The 13,110-nt window shown below is 54.5% G+C and overlaps 1 protein-coding gene across 1 annotated transcript in view; it reads right to left on the bottom strand.

The window, feature by feature from the left end:
- The window catches only part of ONECUT1 (one cut homeobox 1), a 46,744-nt gene extending 38,528 nt beyond the window's left edge, over positions 1-8,216 (bottom strand). Inside the window, exon 1 of the mRNA XM_066344538.1 lies at positions 6,828-8,216. Within this exon, the coding sequence (XP_066200635.1) occupies positions 6,828-7,932 (1,105 nt within the window). The 5' untranslated portion in view covers positions 7,933-8,216. The remainder of the gene's footprint in view (positions 1-6,827) is intronic.
- Between the last annotated feature and the right edge of the window lie 4,894 nt (positions 8,217-13,110).

Genomic DNA, 13,110 nt, shown 5'->3' with positions numbered 1-13,110 from the left:
ACAGGTACATTATTTAACCTCATGGTGCAGAGAAACAGGGGACATATACTAATCACCACATAAATTAGTGGGTCCCAAACTTGGCTGCACATTAAAATCACCTCAAGTTCTTAAAAATCCCAATGCCCAGGTCATGCCCTATACCAATTATAGCAGGATATCTAGAGTTGTTGCCAGGAATCATTTTTTAAAAAAAATAAGATCCCTAAGTGATTTCAACATGTAGCACAGTTTGGGAGTCACTGGCATGGGCAATGAATATTAAATGAGAATGTCTGTGTGCCTAGCATGTACCTGATTAATAGAAAGTGAAAAGCAGACATAAGCTCCTTGCTTATCAATTGCCATAAAAACCGAAGGGTTATGCTTCAGGATCTGGTTCTGTTCAGCTGTTGTCTTATTAAATTGTCTCACATAAATAAGAAAAAAATTTCTGGAAGCTAATTTGTTCCAACTTTATGATAATATAAAGGAATGTAATGAGATGACTTTATAGCAAGACCCTATGATAAAACATAAATCCATGTTTGTATCAAAATAATCAGATTATCTTGTGATTGGTCTAGTCATCTAACCCAATCCTATCATTTCAGGAGGAAATAAAGCTTCATTATTAACATGCGTTAAAATAAAAATCTGTACAAATCTATTGATAGAAGACAAAAATTTATGATTAGGCACTAAATTCACTCACATTACAAATAATTTTTTTTTCTGAACTCTCTGAGGCTGACACCAGTGGAAACAGTATAGCTTTATCCTTCCAAATCTGCTTATCTATCTTATTTGAATAGATACATAAGGCTAATGAATACTTGTTGAATGCTTTTATCTGAAATTATAAGAAATCTACCCTCTAACTACCATGACTTCAATAAGACCCCCCTTCTGTTGTTACCCTAGGGGACCATTCAATTTATCAAGAGTGTGAAAATTCTGCTTTTTTAACAGGGACTGAGGTGAAACTAGTAATTTCTCATCCAACCCAATATAGCTCCTTGGATAATTTAAACATTAAGTTGGTGTTTATTCCGATATGTGGAGTTTACAAAGAGCACTGAGAACTGTTACTTGAAGGGCAAGGCTTCTAATTATGGATTCTGGGAAGTAAGAGACCAGAAACCTCCTTGTTAATTATCCATCCTCATCAGATTTCAGGATTTTCTTTCTTACAAGGAAATCAACAATAAATTTTACCGATATACTCTGTAAGAAGTGTTTCTTTTGAGAATCTTGGGTAGCAGCATCTGTTTGATTAGCTGAATTTGCCACAAATGTGTAAATGATGACATCAAAACAGTCCATGTAACAACCTCCTTAAAGACCTCGTAGATTAGAGATGACTATAGATTTTCCCCAGCATGGATCAAAGGGATTGAATTGAACGTTTTAGCTTAATGATCCAACCCCTGTCACACCCATAGGGACTGGAATTCCGATTTTATAAGCAGGTGTATACATGCGCTCAGATGCATACAGAAAGCTGCCAGAGAGGGATGAAAAGATCAACCACCTAATCGACGAGAATAGGTTTGATGTCTTCGATTACTTGACTGTGGCGGTGTGTATTCCTGGCGGCCTCTTAAGATTTCTCACAAACTTCTGAATATTAGCGGTTAGTTTTCGTTTTCTCACTACAACTCTTCAGAGACATCACAGCCAGATTCTAAGGGGCGAAGAGAAACTGGACCAGGCAGCCTGCCCGCGTGGGCCCTGTCCAGGGTCCTGACGCTACACCAGGGCTCCAAGGCGGTGGGCCACCGAACGCCCTTTCACCCACACCACAGGGAGGAAACAAAGACCTCCAAGCTCAATGCATCAGGGCAGCTTTCTAACTCCCGTCACTTAGCTGGAATGGGAAACAAAAAAAATAAAGGGAGCGCTAATTCGCCCTGCCGTTCCTACACCCTTCAGCCCCAACCTCCTACTTCTACTCTGACCCTGCTTTTCACAAAAAAAAAACACGCCAGCAAAAATATAAATTCAGATAAGAAATCCAAACACGCGGCTTGTTTGGATAAGTTAGAGTTAAGGTGTACTTTGGGGGGGATGGCAATTTTGTCACGTCACTGCGGTAATTCTAAGGCATTGTTGGGGACCAAGATAGATCCACTAGGTATGGTTTTCTTCCTCCTCCACACTCATTCTAAAAATAGTTATCATTTTGAAATCCCTAGAACAATTCCGAAGCAGGTTGAACCAACGCAGCTTGCTGGGCACCAGGCCCGCAGGGGGCGCGCGCAGCTATCGCAGCAAAGCGGGTCCCTCTGCCAGGGAGAAGATGAGCCCAAACGCAGGGCCGAAGTCCAGCTCCCCGCCGCCCATTAACGGTGCTAACGGCTCGAAGCTTGAAGATAAAGTCGTGTCTTGGACTTTTAGTCACTCAGCTGCTACAACACAACCTGCTACTGGATAGCACAGCCCGTCCCAATTGTCAGTGCAAAACAGCGAGGTCTCGGGTGACCACAGCAACCTTGGGCCGGGCTGCTCGCTCCGGCCCACTCCGATCACCCGCCTGGCGCTTCCAAAGTGCTGGGGCCTGCACCGCTGGCCGGACAGCCAGCTGCCCTTTGAACAGGCAGTGGTGTTTATCTCCAGAGAGCGGCCTCGATATGCTGACTCCAGAGTCACCACACAATAACCGTTAGCCCTCCTCGAGCCCAGAAGCAGGTTTCCCCAACCCCAAACGACGTGCACACTTCTTCCTAACCCCGCGCGCTCCTGTTTCTCCTCATGGAGGCTGTGCTCCCTAGTGGGGATGGCAAGAGGACACTTTTGTCTCATACTCTGGAGGGGTCAGTCATGGGCTGCAAGAAAGGCCCAAGCAGAACCTTCTGGTAATTGTCCCCAACAGCTAGGCCTTTTGGTTTCCTGCTGAGCTGGTGTGAGCGGGGTACCTAGCCAACTCCCTGGGCGCACGGCCACCATTTGGCCTGGTGGTAGGGGTATCTTTGATCGCTAGGTCTCCGCCTTGACAACTGGCCGGTTCCCCAGCTATGCTGGGAGGAGGCACTTTTCGCGGGACTCGAGGCTGCAGCGGCGGTGGGCCGCGCCCTGCCTGCCCTTTGTTCGAGCTCAGCAGGCAGGGAGCAGCTGCACTGCGAGCACAGCTCGAGGCCCACCGCGCCGCCGAGACACGGGACACGGGGGCGCGAGGGGACCAATCCGCTTGGCACCCTCTCTTCCTACTCTACCCGCCCAGGCACTCTTCCAGGTCCGCCGCCCCACACGCCCAGTCCTGGCTTTCCTCCCGGCCCGGGAGGCTTCGAGGACTGGGGAAGAGGGGTTCCCAGAGCCGGCCTCGCACTCCTGCTCGGCTCCCGCGGCCCAGGGAAGGGACTGGGCAGTTGAAATGTCACCCGCCGGGATAAATATTAACAAAAAGCAAATTAACTTGCGTGGGGGCCTGTTATCAATCAACCAGGCCACAAGGCCACTTATGGCAAACACAGTCCAGGTTGGCCGGGGCGAGACTTTCTCATGGCCACCTCATGGCCTGATTCCCCCCTGCCACCCCCACCCCACCGTCCTCCTCTACCCGCCCCGCCCCTCCCTGGCTCAGGCCCTTCTCTCAGTCGCGCTGGAGCAAATCCCGGACGGGAAGGGGACGCAGTCCGGGTGCGGGAGACACGGCGGGTTCCATACCGCTGTTGGGAGGTTTCCTGACCTCCGGGTACTACAGGGTCCGAGTGGCCCAGCACGCACCTCCGCCCAAACTCCGGGGCTGCGGGCTTCGCTCCCCAGGTCCTCGGCGCTGCGCCAGCTGGTGGGTGAGCGCCAGCGCCTCTTCCTGGGCTGGGCTGGCAGTTCCGCTAGTGTGGTCTACGCCTTCTGGAATCTTTAATTGGAAACTAATCTCCTCGCGTCTTAATAGGCGCCCACGTCAGGGGCGGGGCACCCACCCACCCGCCCCACCTGGGACGCGAGGCCGCGCGCGAGTCTGGTTGTGCTGCACTTAATGGGGCAGCAGCAAGTACTGCATTGAGGAAACATATTGATTTTTAAAAGGTAGTTAATTTAGTGAGAATTTCCTCCTGTCTCCCATCTTCCACCAGCAGATGTAATTTCGAAACGAGAAGGCGCCCCCCCTCCCCCAAACACGCTGTCACGTGTGGAGGGCTTGACTCTCAGCAGTGAGTTCGCGGAACCTGGGCTATAGGAAGGGGCGTGGAGAAGCTGCTTTCCCGCTACCGCTGGGCCGGACCACGGCGGGCCCCGGCCTCACGTGGGGCAGGGACTCAGTTGACTAGTGTTTGAATGCGGCAGCGAGCAAAGCAGCAAGGAGCGTCTTGGTTTCTGGAAGGCGGCGGCCGGGAGGAGGTGGCGATATTTCAGATACAGCCACCATGTCCTGCAATTCGTTTGAAGTCTCCTGCGACGCCCAGGAGGAATCACTGAGAGGGCTGATTTATTTATTTATTTTTCTAAATGACAATGTTAACAGAATGGCTCGTTGTCCTTCGGTGACTTGAGAACAGGTCATGGCTTTTGCAGCGTAATGGAATTGCTCCGAGTTCGCTCCGCACGTGCCCTCATCCCGGCCCTCCCCACCCCTCTAATTAAACTAACGAAAGACAAATAAAAGAGACGACGCTCCATCCGGGTCTTAGGATACGGAGTCCGGAGTCCCTTTGAGATGAGGTCCTGATCATTAGGGGCCAAATGTGTGTCCTACAGTCTCCGACTCCCCCCCCCCCGCCCCTCAAACAGGCCGCAGGCCCGGGCCGAGGGTGAAGTGCGGGGCTGTTAGGTGCCAGGCAGGCGCCCATTCAATACCCTCCCGGTCCCGTGAGCCTCCCTGGTGCGGGTCCGGGACGCAGCACTCCAGCTGCCCCCCAACAGCACTGTGCCTCCCGGGCATGGAGGTCAGAAGGCGTCCACGCAGGACTCGGGGTCGTCAGTCTGTCCTTCCAGGGGACAACAGAAGGCACTGACGGAGGAAGGGTCATTGAAGTCCTGAGCCAGTGCTCTCACCAGGTGGCGGGAAGGGGACCAGCTTCCTCCCATCGCCACCTGCCCCACCCCCTGCACCCCGCGTGCCCGGGACCGCACTGCCCAGGTGAAAGGCCCTGAGAGGGGCTCGAGTCCGGCGTGGGCGTGTGGAAAGGCGTCGATCACTCCGGGAGCGGAGGCGGAGCAGGCAGGGGGAGGGGCAGCCGTTTCTCCCCCCGCTCCCGCCGAACTGCAGCGACCCCAGGGTCCCGGGCGGCCTGTGGGGGCGACACAGTGGCTGCGCACAGGGCTACGGAGCGGAATCGCCGAAGCCCGGAGGGCACCTGGTTAACTTCTCCCTGCCTAGCCCCTACCCGCGGCTTCTCTGCGCGGGGTCTGCGTGGAGAGGACGAGCGGGGCCGAGCTGAGACTCAGCCGGCGCGGCGCTCGGCGGGGAGCCCGCGAGCACTCAGCCCCGCGGGTTCCTTCGGGTCTGTCCGGGCTCGAGGCGCAGGCTCGCGGGCGCGCCGGCCCCGGCCTCCCCCGAGCTCCCCATTGGCCCGCCCCAGGTGGGGGAGGGGGCGCTGGTCTTCCGCTTTGATTTTAGTCAGTGAGACCGCTCAGTGCCCCCAGCTCGGAGAGGATTGACTGTCTCTCGTTCTCCAGGGACGAATTAATGGAGAACGATCAGTTAATTAACACACCCGCTTACCGGGTGTTACCTTTCTCTTCGCCAGGACTCAGGCCCGGGCGCCGGGCTGAGACTGGGTGGGTGGGTGGTGGGAGGAGTGGATCCGCGGGTCAATCAGCTCAGTGCGGGTCTCAACAAATCAAGCGTGCCCTCGGTTACCCCGGCTCTGCCTCCCCTGCATCCTCCGCCCTCGGGGGTCGTGGGAGCCGTACGAAACCCCCGGGCCGTTCAGGCTGGGCTCAGCTGTCCCCTCGGCCAGTCGGCGGGCCAGACCTTTGTCCGCACCTGGACGAGAGAGGCTGACGAGATAAACGCGGAGCCTGTGCAGCGCCGCCGAGACCTCGCTGCCCGACTCCGGAACGTCCGGGCTAAGGGCCCGGGAGACCTCTGCCCGAAGACTTGGGGGCTATTTCCACATTCCCACCCTCCCCGGTATTTGGGATTCAGACGAAAAATCATGCAGAGGCATAAAATGAAATTGCAAAGTCCTGAGCAAGTCGGCAGCGAAGGCTGTGCCTGGACTCAGATGTAAGCCCCGTAGTTGCTCAGTCGCCCGCACCCGGACCTCCGCGCAGTCGGTCTCCTTTCCACAGCCGGTGGCAGGCGCAACGTGCGAGCTAACCACTACACAGCGTCCGCGCGGACCCACCGCCCCCGGGCCTCAGAACCTTTCGCTGGAACCCTGACTGCGCTCCCCAACCCTGTCCTGCCCCGCGCCAGGAGTTAGGGAGGGAGCGGGTCACCACCGCGAGCTCAGCCCAACACTGGCAAGCGGCTCGGCCCAGCGCCCGAGTGTGTGCCAGGAGCGTAGTTCCACCCTGGCAGTATCTCCCTCTACCTAGACCCAAGTACCCAGCCGAGAAGCGACTCACAGACGGTGTCTGGGCAGGCATGGGACTGTTCCTCCGCAGCGCGAGCTTTCCGCGCGGTCTCCCGGCACAAATGCGTTCCCACGGCCGCAGAAGTCGCACCACTCAGCTCCCGGAGCCTTCCACAGCCCAACACCAAGTCCTGGGGGAGGCAGTCTGCTGCCTGGAGCCACGTGCTGGCTCTTCCAAGCCCAAGGACCCCCTTCTCGGGGTTGGGGGGGGGGGAGGGTGACGGGGTAAAGCGGCATCAGTTCTCTCTACTTCCCGCCCTCCTTCGGCCCCTAGGCTTTCTCATCCCTTCTATCCCCGCGCGCCCAACTCCTTGGTCCGCTCACCTGCTAAGCGGAGCGCAGACATGCGCTGAAACTCGGGCTCCTGCAGCCACTTCCACATCCTCCGGAAGGTCTCCCGACCGGACTTGAGTTTGCTCCAAGGTTTGGGGTTGCGCAGCAGGTCCGAGAGGGTTCCTTGAGAGCGGCAGAGCACCCTCTGCGCGAAGATGGCCTGTGGGATGCTGTAGCGCTTGAGCTCGGTGGTGATGCGCTGCGCCACCTCTTTGGTATTGATCTCTTCCATCTGCCCTGAATTACTTCCATTGCTGACCTGCGCACCGGTCACGGAAGGGTTGGGCTCCCGGGCTGTGCCCAGGAGCTGCCCGTGGCCCTGCGCGTTCAGGTGGGCGTGCGGGTGGTGCGGAGGAAGGCCGTTGATGGGCACTATGCCGGCTGAGGTGGGCGTGAGGTGCTGCTCCCCGTGGCGGCCGAGCATGGCTGGGTGGTGCGCTTCGAAGCCGTTGGGGGTGAGCATCTTGTCCGTGGGCATGGCGGCGCCCGGGTGGGCATAATGGGGGAGCCCTTGCTGGGAATTGTGGATACCGCCCAAACCGGAACCGGAGAGGGGCGAAAGGCTCTGGCCCATGCCAGCCACGTCCTTGTGGTACGGGGTGTAGAGGTTATTCATAGAGGCCAGCCCGCGCTCATCCCGCATGAGTGTGAAGCTTCCACTCACGTTGCCTGCCAGGCGCTGGTGGTGGTGCGGGTGGTGGTGGTGATGGTGGTGGTGGTGATGGTGGGGAAACTTGTCCGAGACGGTGGAGATGGGCGGCAGCGGCTGCAGAGGGGTTAAGGTGGTGTAGGTGGTGGGCATGCTCATACCTGGGGGAGTCTCGCAGGCCATGGTCATCGTGGGGTGCAGGGGGCCGGTCAGGCTGTGCTCGGGGGCCCGGTGGTGGTGGTGGTAATCGCTGCCGCCGCCGCCGCCGTCCAGCAGGGAAGCCATGCCCATGGAGCGCGGGTGCGCGGGGGGCAGGTGGCTGCCGCGGTGCGCCACCGAGCTTCGAGCGTGCGGGCTGCCGCCCAGCAGGTCTGCAGGGGCAGGCACCGGCTCATGGCTCACCCCGTGCAGCTCTCCGATCGCCTCCATGGTCAGCTGCGCATTCATTGTGATCCGGGCGAGCGGGCGGCGGACACAACATCGATGAGGCCGGACAGAGGCTGCGAAGGGAGCGCGGAGTCCAGTCTTCACCTCGGCTGCCGGCGACTGTTGCCTTCCTTCCTTCTTCTCACTGTTTGGCTCTGTCTCCCTCTGTGTGTCTCGCCTTCCCTCTTGCCCCCACCTTCCCCTCTGCGTCCTCGGCTTTTTAAAAAAATATTAATTTCCAAAAAGGATCCGCACCGTTGGGTGAGCGCAGTGTCCCCAGCCCCCTCGTCCCCGGCCCCCTCTCGCCCCTCTCCTTCTTAGGATTGTGAGGTTCCCGGCTCCCCTGACGCAGCCCGCGCGCCTTCTGCGGCTGCTGCCTGCCCGCGCCGCTGGCTAGCTCGAGCCATGGCTCGGTTACTGTTGCAGACTCTGTGGCCGCGGTTCCGCCGCCGCCGCCGCCGCCGCCGCCGCCGCCACCGCCGCCGCCCGCACTCACGCCCGCCGGGCGCAGCGCGCAGGCGCGCAGCTCGGCCCCGCCCACCCGGCTGGAGCGCGCGGCCGGTGACGTCCCCGTGCAAACGCAGGAGGGGGTCCCGCGCCCCGTCAGCGGCGCCGGGAGGCTGGGTCTGCGGCGGGCGCGTAGGAAGGCCTAGCGCACAGAGCGCCTTGGGGCAGCCCCAGGAGACTGGCGCCCCTCTCGGCTCCCTGGCTCGGGTGGACTCTCCTCCCGGTCCCGGGCTGCACTTGCTAGGCTTCGTTTTGGGTCGTGCGCTCCGCTCGAAGAGCCGTCGCCCCTCTCTCCGGTTGCTGCCTCCCGGCGCAGGTGGCCCGGGATGCTGAGACGGTGACATCTCTTTCCACCCTGGCCCACTAAGCTTTATTTCCCGCAGGGCTTCTGGGAGTGCTCTTTCTCCTCATCCTCAGGGAACAAATATCTTAAAGGCCTTGGTCAGCTTGGTGACTTGACCCAGAAATCTCGGACCTCCCTGATGGTCCTCTGCCCACCCCTCCCACTTTTTCCAGCCCGGGCCATACCTCGCTGTCTCCTGCCGGCTGGGTCCTTCTCGTGCACGGCTGACACTTCAGGCGGCCCGTCTGCTTCACCAATGACTGTGTGTGTGTTGGGGGCGGGGAGTGCCCTGATGGGTTCCCATGTTAACTTCTGGGTCCTGGTGGGGCCACCGAGGCTCACGCCGGTCCTGTGGCTTCTCCATGACCCTCCAGGTTAAACACCCAAAAGCCACTGCTTTCGTGAAAGACTGACACCCGCAGGGTGGACGGGGCTGGCCGGTCTCCGCTTGGCCTGTAGGGATGCCCTCTTCCCAGCGTCCCCGCGAGAAGCCTCCAGATTTGAAAATCAATTCAGCTTCGGGTGTAATTGTCTGCTTCTCATAATTACGCTCCAATCCGGAGTTGAACCTGGTCCTTGGGCCTGGTGGGGACGCGTGGGCAGGCCCCCAGTGTGGGATGTACACCAGCCACCACATGCCTGTGGCTTTCTTTCATTTACAAAAGAAAGAAAGAAAGAAAAAAAAACTATAACAAAAGGCAGAGCCGTGTCCGCTTAGGTGCTTTCTTCTCTCAGAGAAAGGACAGATGTGCCCATTGTCAGACCCTTGGCAGTTGGGACCCGGTTAGCGCCAAGCCTCAGCCTCGGGCAAACGGTGGTCACAATGGGGGATTGCCTCTCAGAGCCTGGATATCTAGGCCCGGATGTGGAACAAAGCGTGTGTGGCCTGTACTGGTCCAAACTCAAACTGTACATTCTTTTGCTGCAACACCTGGTTGGAGCCCACCAGTGGTGTCTCTGCTGAAAATGCTTCAGACCCTAGGAGAGACCAGGACTGGGATGGTGGCAGCAGTGGTGACTGGGTCCCCCTAAGCAAAAGCTTAGGCAGGCCAACCCTTTGGGGAAACTTCCCACCAGCTAAGGCATAAGCAGGCCCAACTCTTTGCCCAGGTTTCTGCTACCATCAGGGCAACATTATGATCTAGGTAGGTCAGGATTGGTGGGTATAGTCAAGATGACTTCCTTGAAAGTGGTCATGTCCTGGGATTGGTTAATCTGGCTGGTTTTATCACCAGAGACATTCGAATCTTGTCCAAGCAATGCCTTTGGAGGCCCTGGAAATGGGAATCCATCTCAATGGACTTAGCAACTACTTGCACAGCAAATATTTAAGAATTTAAGTCTCCTAGAGAGGAAAAGATCTTTGGGGACAATACACTTACAAAAGGGAACTGAGAAAGCAAAATCATTCTATTTAAACTTTTACCTACATTTATCTATTCACACACACAAGCATAAAGTGTATTTTCTGCCTAGAGGATCATAATATGTTGGTGGAAAATGGCATTCTTGTTTCCTTGTTTCTGTTCCTTTTTGTTACAGCACAGAGCATATATGGCTCTCATGTAAGATCAAACAATGGGTTAAAGTAGCGACAACCTTTGAGTTAAACTGTTATCCTCCACACCCTTATACTGTAATCGGTCAGAAATGATTGATTTGCTTTTATGATAAATCTCTTCCCAAAAGGAAGTTTGTTAAAAGAAAGAAGTAAATACCACCAAGTGCACAAATTGTTCATGGTTTTCTCTTTGTGTAACTAGTTAGGAGCTTGATCCTGAGAATCCTCCTTCATGTGAGGCTTCTGGCTGAGCTCCTAGAGGCTACCTGAAGAGGGCTGGGATAAGGTGAGCTCAACTCCCTCACTCTCCTTATGAAAATGGGGACTGGTTCAGTGTTGGTCCCTAAAGGAGAAGTCAAAGAAAAGATCTGGACATGTATTATACTTGTTGGGCTAATGTGTGTGCCGGACTTGCTTTGCAAATTTCCCTAATCTTTCTTATCTATTCATACTATTATATGTAAGCCTTGTTTTCCTGTAGTTAACTGAATTGCAGTGATTTCTCAGAAACATTTTATTCTTACTTGACCTCTTGAAAAATTTTCCTATACCAAGGAAAGGGAAGGATTCTCTTAGGCCTAGTTAAAGTAAATATGTGTGTGTACGTGTGTGTGTGTGTGTGTGTGTGTGTGTGTGTGTGTGACACTAGACAAATTGCCAACTCTTGGAGGGCTGGGATAGCTTTTTGTCATTTTGTCCCTCTCCTCTCTTCCCCCTACCAGTTCCCAGAATAATGCCTGGCACTCATCATGTGCACTATGGGGGAATGAAACAAAATCCAAGGAGGAGTTCCACAAAACTACTTGGTTGGTCAAGTGTGTTACAGGATGCCGCACAATTCTTTATAACAGCCAAAGAGTTTGAGGGGAGGGCTTATAATCAGTCAGTTAGATTTTGAGTAGCTGCAGGAAACTTAAAAAAAGTATCCATCGTCCCCACAAAATTACATACATGTATATATTTAAGCAAAAGGGAAATAAGATTATTGACTGGATGCTTGTTGCTGGTAATATTGTCAGTGTGGAAATGAGGATTTCAGATTGCTTATCTGGTTAATAGTGGTGATGGTTATTGGGTAGGTGAGAGCTTGCCAGGTGACCTCACTAAGCTTAGAGAAGAGAATGAGACTGCCTGACCAGGTGGTGGCGCAGTGGATAGAGCATCGGACTGGGATGCGGAAGGACCCAGGTTCGAGACCCCGAGGTCACCAGCTTGAGCGCGGGCTCATCTGGCATGAGCAAAGAGCTCACCAGCTTGGACCCAAGGTCGCTGGCTCCAGCAGGGGGTTACTTGGTCTGCTGAAGGCCCACGGTCAAGGCACATGTGAGAAAGCAATCAATGAACAACTAAGAAGTCGCAACGCGCAAAGAGAAACTGATGATTGATGCTTCTCATCTCTCTCCGTTCCTGTCTGTCTGTCCCTGTCTATCTCTGCCTCTGTAAAAAAAAAAAAAAGAAAAAAAGAGAATGAGACTAAGTCTATTCCTCTATATGCTGGCCACACAGTTTTCTGAGAACCTTCCTTCTGTTTCAAAGTTAATGATTTAGCTTCCTTTGTGAGTAATACAGAGGTAATATATGGCCCAGTTGCAGTTTACAGGGTCATTTCAAAGAAATGTTTCTAGTCCAACTGAGACAACAAATGTTTACTTCTCATTTGTTGACCACACAAACAGCAAAACTGGGTGTCAGGGCAGATCCCCTCAGCAAGCGTGGGTGTCAGGGCAGATCCCCTCAGCAAGCGTGGGTGTCAGGGCAGATCCCCTCAGCAAGCGTGGGTGTCAGGGCAGATCCCCTCAGCAAGCGTGGGTGTCAGGGCAGATCCCCTCAGCAAGCGTGGGTGTCAGGGTAGATCCCCCTCAGCCTTCCAGTAGGAGGCTTATTCTTGGGCCACAGCCTCAAAACGTGACTCCCCAGTGTTTTCTGATGCCTGTAGCAAGTCTAGAATTAATTTTCTGGTAAGGAACCATTTCTTTGGTGTCTGACAACAGTATACTGGTCACAACTTGATAACTGTGGGATGAAGGATTTGGTGGTGCTTCCTGCCAGGCTCTCTTGTCTTCCTCCCTCCTCTGGAGAAATTTAATTCAGAAAGTTGCTGTTGGCTTAGAATATAACACCGAGAAATTCAGAAAGGGGTGGTCTGGTGATTCACTATTGAAAACCATTAAAAAAAATTAATCAATGACTTCACTCTCTGGAGGCCAAGGAAAAGATAACTAATTATTCTAGCCCTTTTTGTCAATCTTTGATCTTCTATTTAGCATATAGTTTTTAATGCATCTGTTCAGCTATATTTTCCTTCTTAACCTAAATTACGATTTTTGCCCATGACAATCTGTGTATATATATTTATAGTACTCTGTACTTTTGCACTCTCTTTTGTTCCGTCATCTGCCCACCCCCTCCAAACCCAAAGAGAAGGTGCTATGGTGAAGGACTCTCCACAGTTGGTGGCAACTCCAGCTGATTCCGGATTCTAGGAGATGTGAGGGGGGCCAGGACCACAGTGCCCGGATGTCAGGCCCCTCCGTGAGCATCTCCAGTTACTTCCTCTTTTGGGCCATCCGATAAACTAGATGTGGATCTTTTGGGTTTAAATCTGTTCCTGCGGTGGTTCTCAGTTTCAACCTCAGTTTCAAGGAGAGCTTTTCAAGGCCTCAGGCAGAATGCGCTGGCTGGAGGGAGAATGGGTGTCTTAATATTGTGGGGCTGCGGAGAGGTCCAAGGCTTCCTGGTGACGCTCTGGCTGTGGAACCTAGCTCTGGATTCCTCGGCTAGTTTGATT

This window comes from Saccopteryx leptura, chromosome 6 (assembly GCF_036850995.1).
Source record: "Saccopteryx leptura isolate mSacLep1 chromosome 6, mSacLep1_pri_phased_curated, whole genome shotgun sequence".
Lineage (NCBI taxonomy): Eukaryota > Metazoa > Chordata > Mammalia > Chiroptera > Emballonuridae > Saccopteryx > Saccopteryx leptura.
The sequence above is the reverse complement of the archived record's forward strand: the minus strand, read 5'-3'. Positions and strand labels throughout refer to the sequence as shown.